This window comes from Brienomyrus brachyistius, chromosome 8 (assembly GCF_023856365.1).
Source record: "Brienomyrus brachyistius isolate T26 chromosome 8, BBRACH_0.4, whole genome shotgun sequence".
Taxonomy (NCBI): Eukaryota; Metazoa; Chordata; class Actinopteri; order Osteoglossiformes; family Mormyridae; genus Brienomyrus; species Brienomyrus brachyistius.
This window is the reverse complement of record NC_064540.1, coordinates 5,262,360-5,283,275: the sequence shown is the minus strand read 5'-3', so window position 1 is coordinate 5,283,275 and position 20,916 is coordinate 5,262,360. Positions and strand designations below refer to the sequence as shown.

Below are 20,916 nucleotides of genomic sequence, written 5' to 3'. Positions count from 1 at the left end.
TTCAGATATGGGGGCCCTTCTACGCAGTCATGTCCCTCGAAATATCCTCATCATCGCCAAGTATGCATTGAAATTACGGAGTTCGTGGGAAACAACAATTAATAGGAATGCAGCTTACACAGAACTACATTTTGTTTTTTAAAAAAGGTCTGTTGTCGTAACCTTTTGTTTAGAAATGCAGTTAATGCTTTCAAACTGGCTTTCAGAAGTAAACAAGATAATTGACATTTGATTTGAAATCTCACTGTACATATATGTGCTATGGTATGCATGTCCCTTTCAAATGAAAAAGAGCATAAGGGAGATATTGCATAATAAGAATGTGCACAATTTCAGACGCTTGACGCACCAAGCGGACGCAGCGAGGCTGTCAAAGCAGATGTTTAAATACAGAGACGGTCATAAATATAGGTGGCTGGGTGGGGGAAAGTGTAATTATAGAGTGTTTGTAGGTTGTAGTAGAACACAGAAAGAGAGAGAGAGAGAGAGAGAGAGGATTGTACATGGATGCCTATTAACATCAAAACCCAATTAAGTTATTTTCCTGCGGAAAACCTTGTTTAGGGTTTATGCTACGTAGAAAACACACAAAGAGAGAATACATATATATATATATATATATATATATATATATATATATATATATATATATATATACACACACACACACACACACACACACACACACACATACACATTAACAATGTAATACATTATTGCAAAGAATGCAATCGATGCTGGAAAATATTTGTCTTTTCATGATAGGTTTTTATTTCATGATAAAACTTCACATTTGTGTTAGCTCTGTGACAAAACACTTACGATGCATAACTTGCACATTCGTAACTCGCCCATGGAGAGAAATGATTCCGCATGCAGAGTTTTTCCTCAGGTGTGAATTTAAATGGGTTTCTGAGCTCTGATAAGTAGTGGCATTCGCCCCCAGGCCCATCATGGCGGGGGGGCACTGTGAAATATACCAAGTTTTACCAAGTGACCTTTTTGGTATTAGGTGATCATACAAAATTCGCCTCTGGCTCTGACCCAAATGAGAGACTGTTACAGTTACGTCTCTCTGACTCCCTGTGAGAAATAGATTGCCAAGATATTAGCTTTGTTTTTTTTGTTTTTGATTATGAGCCTAATCAACAGAGCTTATTAGCGGCAACAGCTAAAGAACGTAGCATGACTTTATCTATACATCCATCTGGTTGTCTGTTCTGCCGGCTGTCACGTGATACGAGACGAAACACTCGTAGGCTGGCGTCAGGGCGAACGGAAGGGTTCGAGGAAACTAACGAGATCAAAAACAACAAGGCAAGTACGGGGAAGGACACATCCATACTGGAGGAGCGACGTTAATGACCCAGAAATCCAGCCTGTCCCGGACGCCCTGGGACTCTCCCACAGATGACAGCAGCTCCCTGACCCCGGCAAATGATGCACAATGTCCCGGAAACCTGTCCTTCTGCTATTAAGCGGCGGTAAAGCAAGCCGGCAAGAAGTTTTACCTGCAGTTTTACCTTCGCCGGAAATTTTACCACTATTCTCTATCCCCGATCAGCACATTTTGGCCGCCCACCCGGCAATATATATACGGTATTACGCAATACCAGCCAAGCATTGGCCAGCATCCCCACCCTCCTGATGCCCCTCATCTGCTTCCCTCATCAGGGCCACGTTAAGGAGGAGACGGGAGGGTCAGGCGGACGTGACGGACAGAACGTAACACCAGCTGTGAATTGCATAGCATTTGGCTAATTGTTTCTTTATGAAAGGAAATGATAATGTTCTACCAGTCTTTTGCTCACAGCTGTGCTGGTGACTGCAAATGCCTGCTGATGCAATTAAAGCATAACGACGCATTTATGCGGATTGCGGGGAGATTGTGCTCGATCAGGTCGTTTTGAAGGATATGTTTCATCTAAACTAGGGTGACCAGAAAATCCATGTTAGGCAGGACACTTTGAGCTGCTTCACATTTTACAAACCGCAAACTGAAAGGCTCCTGTGCTTGATTATATCGTTCAGTTCTTCTTGTGCTTTGACTGGTTTGTTTCCTTGATTAAAAGATTCATCCAGCTGTTTCACGGTAACATTAGTGACGCGTACATGATTATAGGAGACTGACCAATCAGCAAACAGCAAGAACTCAGTGCTTAAGTGAAATCTAGCTGTTTTTAATTGAAGTGGTAGGTTACAAATCAGAGTGTCCTCCCTGACATGGATTATCTGGTCACCCTAATCTAAACGGTTTTGTAACTCACCACAGAGGAAAGTCCATTTTGGCGATGTCTATGTTTTAATAAGAGGAAATAGAAAAAAAATGTGTTTATTTTCTTAGAATCTGTGATTCAGTCCCAGTCAGTATTTTTTGTGGATGTTTTAACAAGTATTAAATAAATAACCTATATATTGTAGCTTGCATATTAATATTACAGTATAGACAGAGACAATTCCATAATGTTCAAGCATTACTCAGACATGCAAAGGAGATTTGCCGAATTTAAACTGGATAGACCCACCTGCTTCCAAGGAACAAATGACTCACCCCCCCCCCCCCCTCCCTCCCCAACCCAAAGTGGCTCAGATGAACCTGTCATTCTTCAATGGCTCATTTATCCCTGTGGTCTGATACTAGGATTACAGAAACAAACCTCTTCTTCACCTGTGACCTCTGGTTTCAGAGAACTGTTAATATGATTGATATCGGGGGGGGGGGCTTGCTCTCTATAAACCTCCTTTACTACATTGTGATCAAATGAGTCAGAAGACATACAGTTTCGCTAACTGCAAAGAAGTTATGAATATTACCACCAAAAAACAGTCACTTGTGACCCATCAGGCAAAGATGACGAGGATGTCCTCAAAATACTCCAAAGGTACAGATACTCCAAAGGTACTCACTCCCGAGTACAGGTACTACTTTAACCTGGAGCAGGTAATAGGCCATAACAGAGACTGAGCTACCTGAGGAAAGCGATTTAGGGCCAGGAGGTAAAGCCCATCTTACTGAAATGGAATTCCTCCTGAGTATGGGAGACATAACAGCTCGGCTCAGCCGAAATCAACGAAGCTGCGAAGGCAGATTTGTGGACAAAAACAAATGACAGACGAGGGGCAAAAGACAAACAAAATCTGATGGCTTTTCTACCTCAGTCTCCCAGTTATAAAGACACAGACTCTGCTTTTCCTTGATACAATAAGTGAGCCTGGGTACATCTTGAATAAGGTGCCAGAGGCTGTTATGTATCGCAAGTAGTTCCAAATGTAGCCAAAGGTGGTGAAAATGTGAAAATGTTGATTGCGGAACTAATGGCGCTAGTGAGCAAAGCAACCGGGAGTCGATCCATGTAGCCCAGCGTCGTCCCCTCTGCCCCTGCATCTCACATGATGAGGGCGAGTTTTTTTTCTCGTGCTTGACGCTGAGCGTGGGACGTTCTTTCAGAAGCGAAGGATTATTTGCACGCTTGGTCACAGCAGAAATGACCTAATCGCAGAAACAAGCAGATCATAAAGGCACTAAAGAAGGTCAAAAATGATTTGACTTACATCAACAAACCAAATTAGTTACTCAAGCGCTACGTTCCCCGAGACCCTCCCTCTGTGAAGGCGAGTGGGAGTCAGTAATGTTTCTCCAAAACTTAGTTGTATGTCTCACACATAATGCCTGAATTGTACTCCACCCAAGGAGAAATAATTCACATTCTGTTCTATTAGGCTTCTCTGAGGTCTTTTGTGCAGCTGCCCAAAGAATTATGGGTATTAATGTCATGGAACTTGAATTGGAACAGAACTGAATTAGAACAAGATAGGAATGTCTGTACATTTGTGATAATGGAAACAGTGATATCTGCAGCCTTCTATAATCCATCATTTTTTCGCAGTATGTGTTGTTATTTTGGCCTCCTGCCACATGTGTAATTTAGTTTGTGTGTGTTCATAATAGTGTATGTTAGTGCATATATCAGAGCAGTTAAACTGTTAAACTAGAGGCTGTTTCGCAGGAAGATTTAAAAAGAAATGATGCTCTGGGCCCGAAAGCTGTAAGTTAATAAGCATGAGCTATGTAAAAACATGGTGCTGATGAGAGCAGCTGTCTGCACTTAGGAAATTGCAGTCGTGTTTGAAGGTCATGGGTTCTGCCCAGCGGGACTGAAATAATGGAATGTGAGGTTGCAGATGAACCAGCAGAATAACCTTGCTAAGTTATTTTTAATGTCAACGCAGAATAACAAACATGAGTGGTGGATCGGGGTTTTTTTTTTTCTTCTGCGAATAAAATCCATCATAAATGACAGGGACGTTAAAAAAAAAATGCAACGTAGTGACCGAAAATAGGAAACAGTTAGACAGCTAACCTACATGGCAAAAAAAATGTACAGAGATATGAAAGGAAAACTAATGATCAAGCTTCTGGTAAAGGTTTCTGCTAAAGTATGTGGTTGCGTCTATGTCATATTTGTGTCAAGCTGGATGTGAGGAATCTAGAGTAAAGTCACAACAATAAGGGGGGGGGGGGGGGGGGGGGACGCTGACAAAACGAGCTGTTTGCTGTGTAATCATGGTGACAGCCCCCTCCCAGCTTCACCTCGCACCCCCCATCGCTGTTTTGGCAGCTGAGCTGCTCACAGGCTGCGTGTCATTGTTTGCCTCTTACTGCGGTTCTGTGCATTTTCCATTCCCCACTATGGCCAGAAAGACACTTTTGTGGCTGAATTAATTAGAACAAAATCGAATCAACGCACTGCCTGTATGCCTTAGATCGTCTGGTCTTAATTCCACCTTAGCCTTAAATTGCCTAATTGAATTAATTAGAACTCTGACTGGCTAGTTCAACCGTTTTCATCCTTTCAACAAAGCTGGAGGTGGCAGGGAGATAGGAAAATCCATGGGGTTCGTTTCGTTTGAGGAATACGGAGTAGGAGGGAGTGAGAGACCCCCAACAGAACGGAGTGGCTATGCTGTCACTGAGCTGTGCGCAATAGAGGGTCTTGTTCTCTTGTGTGTCCTTGAAGAATTGCACATTTGAAACTTCATTTTTCTCTGAGCTAAAAGTGACAATATACAACTGTTCAGTCTGGAAAGCATTGTTAGGTCCTGTCTGCTGTCTCAGTGTCAAAAAGAGAGAAGTAGGAAGTCTTTCAACCTTTGTTTTAGTCAAGATATGATCTATCCATTGTTTGTCAATCATGGTCATCATAGCCTAATGTGTACACTAAATTTTGGACCAGTTGTGGTCTTAAATAGGCATGACTGACATATTATGTTTATATGCTTTATGATTTATAATCATCCATCTATCCATCCATCCATCTTCTGTAACCGCTTGTCCTGTTCGGGGTCGTGGGTGATCCGAAGCCTATTGATTTATGGTAATATAATGTTTTATTTAAATTACTTTTTAAAAATATTTTATTTGATCTATTCCACCCTAGATTAGTCTTCTAATATGGCCATTTGCTCACCTGACTGCAATTATGGGCACCCAGTCATTGTCAGACATAATCCATATGTTCACAGAAGTTCTTTAGAGCTGTGTTTTTAACTTTGTTTTTTAAAGGATGACTGTTATCTCCTAACAATGCAAATTAGCCTTCTTTGGGGGCGTTTGGGAATGTTTTTTTCCGTACTGGTAACTTATTGTTTTTTAAGTTGTTCTTTAGAAATTGCACAGTTCATTTCAGATGACGTGATTGTTACAGTATGACATGTTAACTTCAGTCTGATGGAGCGAAAGGCCTTGTGCTGTAAAAAGAGCTTCCTGCAGCTCTTTCTCCTGGCTTCTCTGCACCCCCATTTATTTGCTCTGTGTTTATTACATCCAGCCCCAGCTCTCTCTCTCTCTTCCTCCCTCACCTTCATGCTCCATTAATGGGGTTTGCGGTCTTTGCTTGAGCTTCAGAAAGACCATTCATTCCACTTTCAGCACCGTGACGCATATTCTCCCTCTTTTTTTCCTGTTCTCCTACATTTCCAGGGGCAAACTCTTTGTGACTGTGTTCCACCTCCAGACCTTGACCTTATTGGTGGACCGGGCCCAGGGTAGACAGAACCTTTCCTGTGCCGAGGGCCTGTATCCAACATCTCTGCCATCTTCCTGCTGTGCTGGGGCCAGCTGGCCATAATTGCTGCTTTGGCAGGTACTACCTCACAACAGGGTTACTGGCTGGTCCAAAACATAGCCGCAGCTCCACTGGAGCCAGTGTCTTCTTAATATAGATCTAATATCCTCCATACACCCTGACCCCTAACAAAGGAAAAACAGCTAAGATCTCTGGCTCTGAAGGTCATCCACCCCAATCAGTCATGAATTTAACACAAACACGAGTCTGGCAATGGAAACAGCACCTCATACCTCCTCAAATATAACAGTTTAAGTGCACAGGATAAAATCTAATGTGCCTCTTGCCTTGATCCCTAACATCCTTTATGGACACTGTGTACACGACTTGCCAGTCTGATTTTCTGCAGACTGAAAGCGCCCTCTAATGGTAAGTGGTTGGTATGCCATCTCAGAGTGCTGTGATTTGTGAAGGAAAGTGTGTGTACGAGTTCTAGACAAAGGGTAATTGTGGTATTTCCTTATCAGAACAAAAACATAAAGAGATAAATATAATATTTTAAATATATACATTTCATCTTCAGACAGCTTATGTAGTACAGGGTTTGAGGGATAATATTCTAAATATTACGTCAAATTAATATTATTATGTGCCACATGCTATTCCTCCTTTCCTTCTCAGAATTCCGGGGTTTCACATTGCTCCATTTCATTATCACTTCTAATGACCATAAGCTGTACCTATTTACATAAATAAGCTTAAATGTCAGAAATTGAATGTGGCTGTGGTAGCACGGTAGCTAATGGGGTCACGCCCCCAGGGTTCTCCTTGATGTTTGGAGTTCGCCTGTTCACTGTGGGTTTCTTCCTGCAGGTGAAAACTATGTCTTTAGGTGAATTGGTGTGCCTACATTAGCCAGTGTGCCCTGTGATGGACTGACACCTTCTTTAGGGCGTCCCCTGCCGTGTGCCCTGTAATTCCTGGGAGAGATTCCAAAATCGCTGTCACCCTGTACGGTATAGCCTGTTATGAAAGAGTGGGGGATATTTATAGACAATAATACTTGCCCTTGACAATTGTTCTGCATCTGGAAATAAACTTGGAAAGTGTAGACATATAATCACCTTATACTATTTCAACTAAATAATGATATATTTTTGCCATTTGTACAAAGTATAAAGAAATGCCTTGGTTTTCACATATCCTGTCTTACTCTCCCATGAGACACACACACACACACATACACACACACACACACACAGAGGAACCACAAAGCTTGGGGTCAGAACACAAGAGGAGCCATTTTTCCAACAACCCCTGGGGCATTATTTGGGGTTAAGGCATTGCTGCAAACTCGCACAACCGTACACCACCCCAAAGTGGTGGTTGTCATTGAAAATACATTTTATGCATCTTAGTTTGGAATAGCAATTAAAATATACACATAGAAAATGAAATTCAAATTAGAATGTGCAGCCCTCACTTTACATGTTAATGTAGAAGAATGCTAAAGCATTACACTTGAAAAAATTTTAAGAGCTTTTCTGTATGTATACATTAAAAAAATGCTCTTTGGTAACATAGAGGACACTGGGACAAGTGCTGGACATTAATCCATCCATCCATTTTCCAAACTGCTTATCCTACTGGGTCGCAGGGGGTCCAGAGCCTATCCCGGAAGCAATGGGCACGAGGCAGGGAACAACCCAGGATGGGGGGCCAGCCCATCACAGGCCACATTCACACACCATTCACTCACACAGGCACACCTATGATAACTCCAACAACTCCAATTAGCCTCAGCATGTTTTTGGACTGTGGGGGGAAACTGGAGTACCTGGAGGAAACCCCACGACGACATGGGGAGAACATACAAACTCCACACACATGTGACCCAGGCGGAGACTCAAACCCGGGTCCCAGAGGTGTGAGGCAACAGTGCTAACCACTGCACCACCATGCCGCCCCCTGGCCATTAATAGTTCTGTATAATGGATCAGCAGCCAGTGGCAGAACTGGGAAAGTGAGGTGTGTCCCCATAGCTGATCTTTGTTGATGGGAATACATTTTGCGACAGCTCAGGCTAGTCCATCAAATATATAATGAGCTTGTGAATACGTCATTTAATGGCATGTCCAGATTCTTGGGGATTAACCTTGGAATATGTGACCTTGACACGTCAGCATTAAAGACAGCCTTCTGGATGGCTTTTGCACCAAGCAAGTTTCATGCCTTCGAGTCTTTGTTTTTGTCTTTAGCGACATCCCACAGATCCAAATGTAAGACCTGCACGCACCAGCACCCCCGTATAGTTCTCCTGTGTGCGTTTTCTCCAGTTACACTGCCTTCCTCTCAGCCCAAAGGCAAATGGATTAGAATGTCTGCTGGCTCTGTGGGGAGTGTGCATACCCTGTTTCTGGGCTAACGTCCAGGCCCACTGCGGTTTTGGTAAGCGGTTATGTTGGTATGGAGAATGGATGAAAACTGATGACACAGTTTGTACCTTGTAATAAATAACAACATTTTACAGAACTGGGTATTCAGTTCATTTGCAGCCTTGGTAATTAGATTTTTTTTAATGAATACTCGTCAGTGTATTTGAATTTATGGGAATTTGAAATCTATTACTCAACACAATGTTCGGTTTTATAGAAAAGAAGATCAAACGCTTCTAGAAATGTTTTGACTGGTTTATTACTCGGATGGATTTTGAATAGGGTGGCAAAGTGACTTCATGTTTCCTGGGGTAGGGGATTGAATCCCACCTTTTGTGTGTATGCGTGCAGTTTGCATGTTTTCCTCATGTCCAACTTTGTGCCCTGTGCAGTCTGGGATAGGGTCCAGGCCCTCCTGTGCTCCTGGGATAGGGTTCAGGCCCTCCTGTGCTGCCTGGGATAGGGTTCAGGTCCTCCTGTGCTGCCTGGGATAGGGTCCAGACTCTCCTGTGCTCTTGGGATAGGCCCCAGGCCCTCCTGTGACCCTGACCAGGATAAGCAATTGGAAGATGGGTAGGTGAATGGTTTAAAGTATTTATGTAAACTGAAAACCACAATACTAACAAAGCTGACGCAGGTGAAAGTAAGTATCTTTGCTTGTTTGCTGACCTTATTATCTTCATGCATTCATTTTCTACATCCCCTTGTCCTATGCGGGGTCATGGGGGTCTGGAGCCTATCCTGGAAGCTATGGGTGCAAAGCAGGGAAAAATCCAGGATGGGTTCCTAACCCATCACAGATCTTATTATGTATTATTTAAATATATATTGTAACATCATAAAAAATGAGAATAGCCTTAAGTAAAAATTAAATGTTCATTAGAATTATGAATAATATTCAATCTTGGTCAGTTCTGCAAGATAAATGGTTACATTATTAGAAACTGGAGACATATGTGTGACTTATATGTGTGTTATTTATGACATAAATACACACATATATATATATACATATACATATATATATATATATATCCATCCATTCATCCATTTTCCAAGCCGCTTATCCTACTGGGTCGCGGGGGGTCCGGAGCCTATCCCGGAAGCAATGGGCACGAGGTAGGGAACAACCCAGGATGAGGGGGCAGGCCATCACAAGGCACACTCACACACCATTCACTCACACACGCACACCTATGGGCAATTTAGCAACTCCAATTAGCCTCAGCATGTGTATGAACTGTGGGGGAAAACCAGAGTACCCGGAGGAAACCCCACGACGGCATGGGGAGAACATGCAAACTCCATACACATGTGACCCAGGCGGAGACTCGAACCCAGGTCCCAGAGGTGTGAGGTAACAGTGCTATATATAGTATATCTGAAGTTTTTAGACAGCAGTAGGCTGAATTTGAGTATTAAGAATACATGCTGTAAATTAAAATAAGATTCAAACGATAATATAACAAAAGTGCATCAGTGCCATCGCTACAATATAACGTGCATAGAAACAGGAATGCTTTTGTGTTGTGTGAAAATCCGCCGCGTTTTATTCACGCGGTCACTTTAAGCGTCATAAGGTGACGTCACGGCCGGGGTTTATTGCATTGTCTGGTGCTGTTTTGGTCGCTACAGAAGGGACGCGGTAGAAGAAGGAAAACAGCATCGCAACATCCGCGACAGCACAACTTTCACACATTAAATAACTATATTTTTCATCACTAAAGACGCAAGAGAGATATGCCTTCCGACAGACCTTTCAAACAAAGAAGGCCGTTCGGTAAGTATCTGTACTAGCTGGTGTGTAGTGTGTTTCTCCCCCTTCTTGCTATTAAAGTATTGCAACTGATGGTTAAAATTTAGACGGTAATATATATTTTTTTGGGACAATCCGACCACATCTAATCGTTATGTGTCTATTTATGTTGTGTTTATGCCCGGTATTTGTTTATCCAGAGCAAATAAGGCTTGGTCACATCACCAAATGTGAACAAAGAATATGTAGAAGTAAACACGCTATACCATTTTTATGGTTGTTCTTGAGTTAATGTTTTAATATCAGCAGATCGTGTCTCACTTACTGTACAAGGCACTCCACTGGCTTCAAGAAGAACATTTAAACTTTTAGCCTTAAAATTTAGGCCTTAGCAATTATCATAAGATGTCCAGGAGAAGTCTAGCTAATAATCTCAGTACAGTAATAAATAATATGTAATTATGTAGGTAATATGCATATAATATAATGAAGCCTTATTATTATTATTTTTTTTTTATGGGGACATGTCTAGATGGGATGACAATCCATCACAGGGTACACACACACACACACACACACACACACACACAGAATCATGCACTATGGACAATATAGAGACACCGATTCAACTAACTTTGGATCGTGGGAGAAAGCTGGTGGAAAGCCACGTGAGAACATGCGAACTCCATGCCCACACATACTCAGAGCAGGTGTGGGATTCAAACACCGAGGCCCGGAGCTGTGAGGGAACAGCGCTTCCCACCGAGTCAACAGAAAGTCATACAAGGGGTCAGGCAAATATGGCTGCCAGCCCATGTGACCAGCAGGACATGAAGCTACTAGATAATGTCCCATGAAAGTGGGTTTGGTATTTAATGCACAGCAGTTTGAAACGTATAAATTAATAACAATGAGGACAGTTTCAAGTGATGACTCGGGATTTTATAATACTACTGCTAAGAACAAAGCAGCCATAGCACTGTACTGTGTGGAACTTTGGCTTGTGTAAATATTAATGTGCGATCCCAAGTGTCATTTACCAAAACTCAAAAATAATTGTCCTGAATGTGCAAAATTATCATGTTTTTAAGTAAATGAACTTGGTGTGATCAAGATAGGGAGAAAAAAAAATCAGCAGATTAGTTTAGCGACAAATTCCCTTCCATGTTGAGAACTAAAATGTATGAACAGTGCTATCTGATTGCAAGTCATTTAAAAAACAAACCTTCTTGTAAGTCTTGTAAGAAACAAAATGGTAGGTGTATATGACATTATTATGGTAATTTTCTATCCAATGTATATGTTTTAATAATGTCTATAAATACACAGTACATTTTAAAAATTTTCTCCGGTAAATAACTAATAATTAATTATTGATCATTGTAATTTCTGTGTGATTTACCATGATCACAGTACAGTTGGTTTGGGATTTTTTTAAGCCTTTATATTAAAAACATCTGCGTTAGACTTTTTGGCCCTTTTCTGCATTCTGGTCCCTCTCTCGCCCCTTTCCTCCTTTCGTCTCGAAACAGGGTCGTCTGAACTTCTAACGGTACATAGTCACATTGTCTGTCAGCTAATCATGTTGTCCGTCACCTTTAAAGGCTGCTGGGTAGCTAAAGTGAGGGACGCAGATGTTGCTGTGATTGGTCCATGTTGACAAGGGGGCGGGAAAGCTGGGACTGAACCGTTTGGTTTAGAGGCCAAACTGTTATTATGTTACAGAACTTGGGTGTCTAGCCGGCTGTTGAGTTATATTTGTCCCACATTGTGATTCCTGGTTTTTTTCCTATTTACCTCCCTCTTTCCACTGAGATGATAGATTTTAATGCTGAGGGACAGTCCAATCATCAAGACTTCTCAAGAAAATAAGGCATTTTCTGAGTGCCCCATAAATCCTTAAGACTGACATAAGTCCATTGACTCCATAGTGTGTGTGTGTGTGTGTGTGTGTGTATCTGAATGAACTGGGCGGGGGGGATAGCTGAAATCGAAGTGCTTGATTCCGGAGAGCAGGGCTGTGGAATGTTATCCCAGGTGGGACATTAAGTAGGAAATCCGGCTTGTATTTCCTCTGGCATTTGTATTGCGACTGGCTCATCGCATTGCTTCCTCGCAGTATCTGCAGTCTTGGCCTGCATTCTGACTCTGTAACACTGTCTCCTCTTTTTTTTTTGGAAGCTGACCGTTGCAAGGAGGTGCAGCAAATCCGAGAGCAGCACCCCAACAAAATCCCGGTAAGCGGCATCCCATCCTGCTCGGTCTCCCGGTCTTATTTCCGTATAGCGTGATAACAGAGTGCCCTGCTCCTCCTGTAATGTGCGGGATTACTTACACTTTTTAGTAATAGATGTGGTTAACATCGAACTGTCATTGGCTGCCAGAAAGCATTAGCGAGGACCTGAGGTTTAGTGAAAGGGATCCCAGCACTTTTTATTGTTATCTTTTTCCTGATTTCGAATCATCAAACAGGGTTTAAGTACAGACATGTCATATGCAATTAAAACATCAGTGTTTTTGGGATTAATAATAATTGTAATAAATTACTTACAGTGGTGTAGTTGTTAGCACCGTTGCCTCACACCTCTGGGACCAGCGTTTAAGTCTCTGCCATGGCTCCGTGTGTTTGTGTGTTATCCTCATGTTGTTGTGGGGTTTCCTTCAGGTACTCTGGTTTACACCCGACAGTCCAAAAATATGCTGAGATTAATTGGACTTATCAAATTGCCCATAGGTGTGTGTGTGTGTGTGTGTGCACCTTGCAATGGGTTGGCACCTCCTCCTCCTGGGTTGTTCCCTGGCTTGCGCCGCCTGTAGCTTCCAGGATAAACTCCTTATCTCCTATAAGATAAGTGTTTACAGAAAATGGATGGATGGATGGATCCCTAAAAGAATCTCACCATGACCTTGCATTGGTTATGAAAGACGGGCAAAAAAATCTTTGTTTTCCGGATGTATAGTTAAATTCTAAAGTTGATGTATGAAAACAGAGCAAAACAAAAGATGGCCTGTAAAACTAAGTAACTCTGCATTACTTAGACTTCATAAATCTGAGATAGCTGTGTTTTCTTTATCTAGATTGTTGATAGAGCTCTTGGGATTTCGGTTAAAAGTCCATTCCAACCCTAAATGTAAAATAAATAAATAAATAAATAAAAAATGTAAGCAAAACTCTGTGATTCCATTTCCTTGTTTGTCTGTATGCTGCATCTGAAATGAATGTCTAAAAGATCCAGAGTGAGTTTTTCAGGTCGGGCAGGGTCCATCTTTGGGCTGGGCTTTGCAAATAAATACATCTTTACGTCATTCTGCTAACAATGAGATTTAGAAATCTGAGAGCTGTGAATTGCAGCCCATATTCAAAGAAATTGCAATTGAATACTTCATCTGTATTGAAAAATAACAATGCTTCTGGTACAGTTAGGCCTTATTATGAAGACCACCCCTTCCAGTCATGCGTGCAATATAAAAACAGGTGGTAATGATCATTTAACACAATGTTTCATTGAAATGGTTGAGAGCTGTTCAAAGAAAACGTGGACTTAGTACTGAGATAGCAGCCTTGATAGGTCACACGTATCGTTTTTAAAGGTAAATGCGCACTTGTGCACCAGTAATGTCCACATGGGAGATCTTAATAACTACATACACATATGTTTCTCTTTTTTGTTTCGAAAAATAAAATGTTTTCACCCAAAAAGGAGTATAATTTGACTCATAACCAGTCCTAGAGAGTAGTGTTTTCCAATGGTTGTACACTAATTAAGTGGTGTATGATTAGGCTTGGAAATAGTTTGTGCCATTTAGGCCCACTAGAAAAACAGACCCCTGTCTCCTAGCAGGATGGTATAGCCCAGCTGTCCTACAAAGAGTCGCCTGCTCTGGCCCAGAAACAGCACCTGTTAAGATTGATAGATAGTTTGGCATGTTAGGTTTAGGTTGTAAATGGAACAGCCTGGAGAGGATTGCTATCTCTTGGATGAGAAACCAAAAAGACATTGAGGAAATGGAAACTATTTTAATCTGAGTTCTGGCCTGGTTTATCCATGAATAAAAGCTTAATCTGAATCTTACATTCGGTATTGACTTTCCATTTGAGGTCAAGTTTGAAGCATACGTGCAAATTTGTGTGGAAGTGTGATACAGTAGCTGAATTATCTAGTGTCACGTATTTACATGCGAGTCATTGCAAAAATCGTACTTCTTTGCAGAACAGCCCCTGGGATGTCAATACACCAGTCAAACATCAGTTTCTGAAGACCAGGAGAACACAAATATACGCTGAGTCAAAATGCAGAGAAACAAGAAATGTTTGGTTGTATTGTCGTGAAACCTGATCTCCAGATTTCATTTCATGTCACAAACGGACCCTTGTACCATTATATCATTACTATAATTAATATTTAGTAGCATAATCGATTATGGGTTTAGGGCAGATATGCATAGGAGGTTTCGATTGACCAAATTTTTAACTGTATGGTACAAGAAGTAGGCATTTATACAGTATTTACTCTTTTATATTATAGGTCATCATTGAAAGGTACAAGGGAGAAAAACAGCTACCAGTGCTAGACAAGACCAAATTTTTGGTTCCTGATCATGTCAACATGAGTGAATTGGTGAAGATAATCAGGTAAGGATATCACAGCATGTCTTTAGTGTCTGATAAATGTTTCAAACATACACACACACACACACATACATAAAAAGATTGCATTATATCTTGGATATCTCAGAGATTTATTAAGCAGTGGTGAGGTTATCCATCTTGTTAATAAGCCAGTACTACAGATATACTTGTCGTAACTCTTCACGCTTCATGCTTTTGTGTGTGAGTGTAGCATTCACCTGAAGTCGTGGCCTAAAATGAGTCTCGTTTCATGGTTTGCTTCGCGATATCTGCATGCAGACCTTGTGAGGCTCAGCGGAACACGCCGGCCCTGCCTGTGTGCAGAATCTGTTACGCTGGTGCTTTTAACGGAGGGTTCAGAGGGAAAAGCGCTAACGTCAGGGCTTTATAGTATTCCATTCAGGATCAGTACGGCAGGGTGATTTACAGAAGCTGAGAGACACCAGCTGAATTCGAATGATGCCTGGAAATAGTAACATTTTTTTTTTTTTGCTTAAAAAGTTGAAAAATAACAGACTTGGAGATGACAGTCTGCAGTTTCACACCTCCCAGATGATTCAGTAGCTTTGGTGTCTGTAGTAAAAAAGGTTTTTGTGGTACAGTTGGAGTGGAATAAGGACATAGGGCACTATCACCGACTCTCAGCTTATGTACACAGTTGGTGTAATTCCAGGCCGACGGCCTGTATGTTGGATAGTGTTTTAGGAAACTTTGAGAAATTAAGTATCTTGCCAAGGCTGGAACAGAAGGGCTCCCCTTGACACTTGTACTTGTAAGCTAAAGGATATAGAATCATGTCCAAGTCTCAAGATGCCTGATGCTAGGTTAGATAGCTTGGTGTTTTGTCTTAGAACTGGGTACTTAATCTAGATTCAGCACAGAAATGCATATTGGTATAAGCAGAACTAAATGTTAAAATTTAAACTTCATTAACATATTTATTGTAGATCCAGCTGCCATGTAACACTTAATACAAAAACTCCCACTTACAGTAAAGTACAGTAAAGACTTCAGGCATAGCTGAAGTGTCCTTACTTTTGTGCTGTGGTTGGTTGATTGGTATTGGTGGTGTGTTTGAGAGTCCATCCGACCAATCACCTTCACACAAGTTCAACCCTTAATGACCTTTGTCTAGCATACAAACATGCGTGATCATGTCTAGGCAACTACTAGTAATACGCACGGCTGCGCTATGACGTTATGACAGCTTCGACGTCACTAGCTGATAGGAATTCTTCATCCTATAATCTCACAGGGCCACTGTTGTATATGTGGTCTGTCGTTGACTGAAACGTAGCTGCGGAGCATGATTGTTTTATCAAAATCTCTGCAGTAATACAGTTCTGTTTAGTGGGGGAAAAATGGGGATTGCATTTTTGATCGTGTTATCAAATAAACATTCCGAAAGCTTTATTTATGTTGCTTATCAAAGGTTTAATTTTTCATATTTCTCTTGACGGATAATATATGAGAAGGATCTATTCTTGTCACATGAATACAGTCATCCCAGTTTTAATAAACAGGGTTATTAATCTTAGCAGGTCCATAAATGTTTCAGAATCCCTGGTTTGTAATAGAAATGAGATTATGTTTTAAATTTAACTGCAGGACAGTGTCGTGACTGCATTTTGACAGCGTGACTCATAATGCAATTACGCATGAAGGTAGCCCTCATTCGACGCTCAGCTAAGGAGCTTTGTGAAAGGTCACATCACAGGATGAATGGAGCTGAACCTGCAACTCTTTCAGATCTTGACTTCTGCTTGTTTGTAGTCTTATGCTTATGATTCTAGCATTGCGTTTGCAACTGATTAATTTATGATAGTTGTTGACAGTAATTATATGTCTAGTGAGGTACTGAAAGATCCTATGACAATATGAGGTATCAGTCATATTTTATTTATTATGTTATGTTTTAGGGGGCGGCATGGTGGTGCAGTGGTTAGCACTGTTGCCTTACACCTCTGGGTCCCGGGTTCGAGTCTCCGCCTGGGTCACATGTGTGCGGAGTTTGTATGTTCTCCCCATGTCGTTGAGGGGTTTCCTCTGGGTACTCTGGTAAACTCCCTCACACTGTAGGCCACACTGCACAAACCATGTAGAGGTAACAGCTCACTAAAGTTAAAAAAAAAAATTAAGAATTTGTCTGGGGAAACAGACATAACATCTGTAAGTCTCCTAGAAGGGAACACTGACTCCTGGAATCCTGGAGGCTGTTGAGAAGCTCCCAGAGTCGCAGAGGTTTGGACCAATAGCCATCCCTCATAAAGATCTCCATGGCCCAGATGATGGGGACGCCTTTGAAGAAAATAGTCGGTGCCTGTTGCCATGCAATTAGCTGTAGCTAACTTTCGTGTAATGCTGCAGAAATTTCTAAATGCATGTACAATTCATGAAATTTCTTCATCACGACTTAACTTTACCGATCCCATCTATTTTGGAAAAGTACACGTGCTTGTCTTTTTGGTCATGGCTGGTAATCGACGTGTGTTGTTGATCATGGTTGTAGTTTCGCAACGTCTCAAAGTCAAGTACATCAGCGTTCAAAGCAGTCTGTCCCATGCACCCCCCCCCCCCTAAAAATAAACCTTTGCTTTCAGTTATTTATAGAAGCGGTGGACTCTGGCTTTGAGAAATAGTCTAAACCATGGGGAGGGCATGCTGCTAGAGCTATCATGAGAGTAATGAGGGAGATGGAAGCCCTCATTCATGTATCATTCACTCGCGATCAGGTCATAATTGACCAATGGGGTCACATCTGGGTGATACACAACCACAGGTGGAAAGTTCAGGTGCAGAAAGTACAAATCCAGACCAAGGTTTTGTTACAACCAACCAGTTAAGTATAAGTAACTTGTTGGCTGAAACAAAACCTTGGTCTGGATTTGTACTTTCTGCACCTGAACTTTCCACCTCTGCACAAATCTACGCTCAGGGTGAACCTTCACCATAAACACACACACACTTGCCTCAGGTGTCAACCTGTGAATTGGAGCAGAGGCTGATTAGACAGGCAACACTGTCAATACATTTCTGAGTAATTTCATGTCAAGGACATAGAACCGTTTCTGAAATTTGTTATTGTTCTGGCATATTTTGGGACACCTGATGGCAGCCTATTTACTGCCTGCTAACATGTGAGTTCCGATGAGATGCGTGTTTCTTCTAATGGTTTGTGGCATGTCTAGCCTGGTATGTATGAGTGGACTCACTGGTCCTGTGGATTATTGTAAAACCCTGTAGCAGCCTGTCCAGTGTCAGTTGCTACGATCTTACTGTGTGACACTCCACCCCATCTGTTTAGTCATCAATACTCTGCATCCTATGCACATATTCTAAAAATAAGCTGTCGGACATTTTCAATACCATCTCACAAACAGAGGTTTAACTTTTGCCTCCTTCCTTCTTTGGCTAATCAGTGAGTGGTAATGATTTACTGTATTTGTTTTATTCTTTTATTGAAAAGAACTTTGTCCAGTTATACCGCAAGTCTGATTTTGTATGCGTCTATTCCACAGTACAACTGTAGTGCTTGACTTGGAACCTTTTGCTTGCAGTATGTGGTTCTGCGGAGTAAAACTGCCCTGTGATCAGAAGGTCATTGGTTCAAATCCCGTGGTCAGCAGGGTGATGTCATTGCTGAGGTCCTTAACCCCAGTTACTCCAGGAAGTGCTCTACCGTGCTCTCTCACGTTTTCCCAAAGCAATAAACAATTATCTGTTAAATTAACAAATGTCAAGCCTGAGGAAAAAGGATTTGATTTTAATAGTTTTAGTAGCTTAAAACATGACCTGTTTTGCCTGTCAGTGGTTACACAATCTCTTAATGCTGTGAATGGATAGACTAAGGAAGACCAGTGTATGGAATTTGGCAGATATCTAAAATAATAAACCGGTAATCAACTCCACACCTGTGCCGGGGAAAATCATGCATGCGTTAAGGAGGGGTGTGGTCTTCTCCGTGTTTGATAAATCCTTTCCCGTCTCCCTCCCTGCAGACGTCGACTCCAGCTTAACCCAACACAGGCCTTCTTCCTCCTGGTCAACCAGCACAGCATGGTCAGCGTCTCCACGCCCATCTCGGAGATCTACGAGCAGGAGCGCGACGAGGACGGTTTCCTCTACATGGTCTACGCTTCGCAGGAGACCTTTGGTTGTTAGGGTGCGAGGAGGAGAAGGTGAGAGAGCTAGGGGCATGTGACATGCCTGCAGTATTTTCTCCCTGGACCTCTCGGTTTGGCATGACCTGGGTGCCCCCCCCCCCCCCAGGGGTGTTAAGCAGGAAGAGGTGCAGCTTTTTTTCCTGTCTCTAGCGTGTATACAGAAATGCTCTGCGTGAATCCTGCCCTTTGTCTTTCCTTCATGTTGCGTGCACATTTTTAACAATCTGGTCTTATAAGAGTTTCCTAATGGGGGTAGGGTGGGTAAGCGGGGTCATTTTAGTCCTCTCAGCTCCCTTAGAAGGAAGAATGGCAACCGTCCCAGGATGATATTGGCTGAGCTGTATTCCTCTGCCTCTTTAAGCTCTGATGCCTACTTTGACTCGTATTACTGTTCACAAATAGTAGTGCAAACAGAAGGAACAAATCCAGGATCCTCGTGCTGGATATGCTTTGGGTAAATCTGTGCATTCTTTTTAATTGTCTGCCCTTTTGTCATTGGTTTTCTGCTGGAGGAATTAAGATCCTTCAGATGGAGTAAGATAAAACTGATTGAAAGTGGAGGCCTCGATCCTTGACCTACCCTTCTGGTCTCTTCTAGTCTGGTGTGATGATCATTCATCTAGCAAAACCCTTAACTACAAGACTTGGGATGCCTGTTCTCTTACTGTAGCACTCTTTTATTACTTTTTTATTGCTTTAATTTAGGAACAAACACGCTTCTTTGCACTCAGAATAAACAGGAATATAAAGAAAGAAATACTAGGCAATGGTAGTAATATTATAAGTGTAGTGTATATGTATATATTTATATACATGATGATACACACTTCTGTATAAATCTATATATCTATGTATATATTATAATATGGGCCTGCAACTATAGAAATAATACATATAAATCTATAGATGTGTAACTTATCTATAGATGTGACTATTGTACACAACGATTGAATGAAAAGGTTTGTGGAATATTATCTAGCATGCTTTTTGTTTGCCGTTTACTGATTTATGCCATTGATTTAAAAAAAAAAAATTAATCAAAAAATGTTAATTCCCCATCCCTGTATTTTCCAAGCACAAAAATGCCTGTGATTTTGAAGGATAAACCGTCTATGTACCAGTACATAACAAAATATCTCGTGTTTGTGAAGTCTGCAGAAATGTCACCAGGTCATTACAAGGAAATGTATATACAAATACTGCTGCAATGTTTATTTAAAGTATTTGCCAATAAAAGAAAATACTGCCTTGAGTAGCACTGATCTTTCATCCGAGTAAACAGCTATAACTCTACTGCAGGTACAAGCACCACTTATCTACCTATGATCTTAATTGAAGGCTTGCTTGCGCCTGCTCCCTTATGTACACGTCACCAAACCTTGGGTTTCCTTAGCAATGCAAGGCATCCATTCATTATAAGAATGGAACAGATTATAATCACATTTTTCGGTTGAAGATGGCCAATAAAAATCCATCTGAGTAGCATGTCTTAAATGCATGAATCCAATCGGATCCTTCGTGCAGTCTAACCTTATGGCCATGCTGTTAAACGCAGTAATTAACTTGCAAACTGCTTCCTATGAGCATCCCCATTTTAAACAGTTAAGCCGGTTTACAAAGTCAGCATACTGTTGTAATTCTAAGCCCATTTTTCACGTTGGCCTAACTTAGAATGAATAAACCAAGACGACACTTGGTGCTGGAGAATACTGCCACCAGTGGAAAACATTATGCAGTATTATTTCGATCAATACAACAGATTTAATGTGTTTGTAAACATGCATTTGTTATTGGCAGAGGTATAGAAAAACTACATTCCACACCAGTGTTTTCAGAGTGCAACCCCAAGATCCACATGAAGAACATC

At 41.5% G+C, this 20,916-nt stretch overlaps 1 protein-coding gene and 1 long non-coding RNA gene across 3 annotated transcripts; one reads left to right on the top strand and one right to left on the bottom strand.

The window, feature by feature from the left end:
- Positions 1-8,749: 8,749 nt before the first annotated feature.
- On the bottom strand, positions 8,750-13,034 carry LOC125747451 (uncharacterized). The gene is made up of 3 exons (XR_007399306.1): positions 12,808-13,034; positions 9,170-9,248; positions 8,750-9,045 (listed from the first exon to the last, which is right to left on the bottom strand). It is a non-coding gene; the product is annotated as an uncharacterized LOC125747451 (long non-coding RNA).
- On the top strand, positions 10,082-20,301 carry map1lc3a (microtubule-associated protein 1 light chain 3 alpha). 2 transcript variants are annotated; one of them, XM_049022692.1, is made up of 5 exons: positions 10,082-10,280; positions 12,438-12,493; positions 14,783-14,889; positions 18,885-19,064; positions 19,648-20,301. In XM_049022692.1, exons 1-4 carry the CDS (start codon positions 10,241-10,243, stop codon positions 19,045-19,047), a joined length of 366 nt encoding a protein of 121 aa, XP_048878649.1. In that variant the 5' UTR covers positions 10,082-10,240; the 3' UTR covers positions 19,048-19,064; positions 19,648-20,301. The 2 variants fall into 2 exon arrangements, with proteins under 2 accessions (XP_048878649.1, XP_048878648.1); XM_049022691.1 differs by having other exon boundaries at positions 18,885-20,301.
- Positions 20,302-20,916: the final 615 nt, after the last annotated feature.

Excerpts from the sequence above, each read along its gene's own strand:
- map1lc3a (XM_049022692.1), top strand. The coding sequence starts at position 10,241 with ATGCCTTCCGACAGACCTTTCAAACAAAGAAGGCCGTTCG. Across the intron at positions 10,281-12,437 it reads CAAACAAAGAAGGCCGTTCG|CTGACCGTTGCAAGGAGGTG; the intron begins GTAAGTATCTGT and ends TTTTTTTGGAAG. Across the intron at positions 12,494-14,782 it reads AGCACCCCAACAAAATCCCG|GTCATCATTGAAAGGTACAA; the intron begins GTAAGCGGCATC and ends TTTATATTATAG.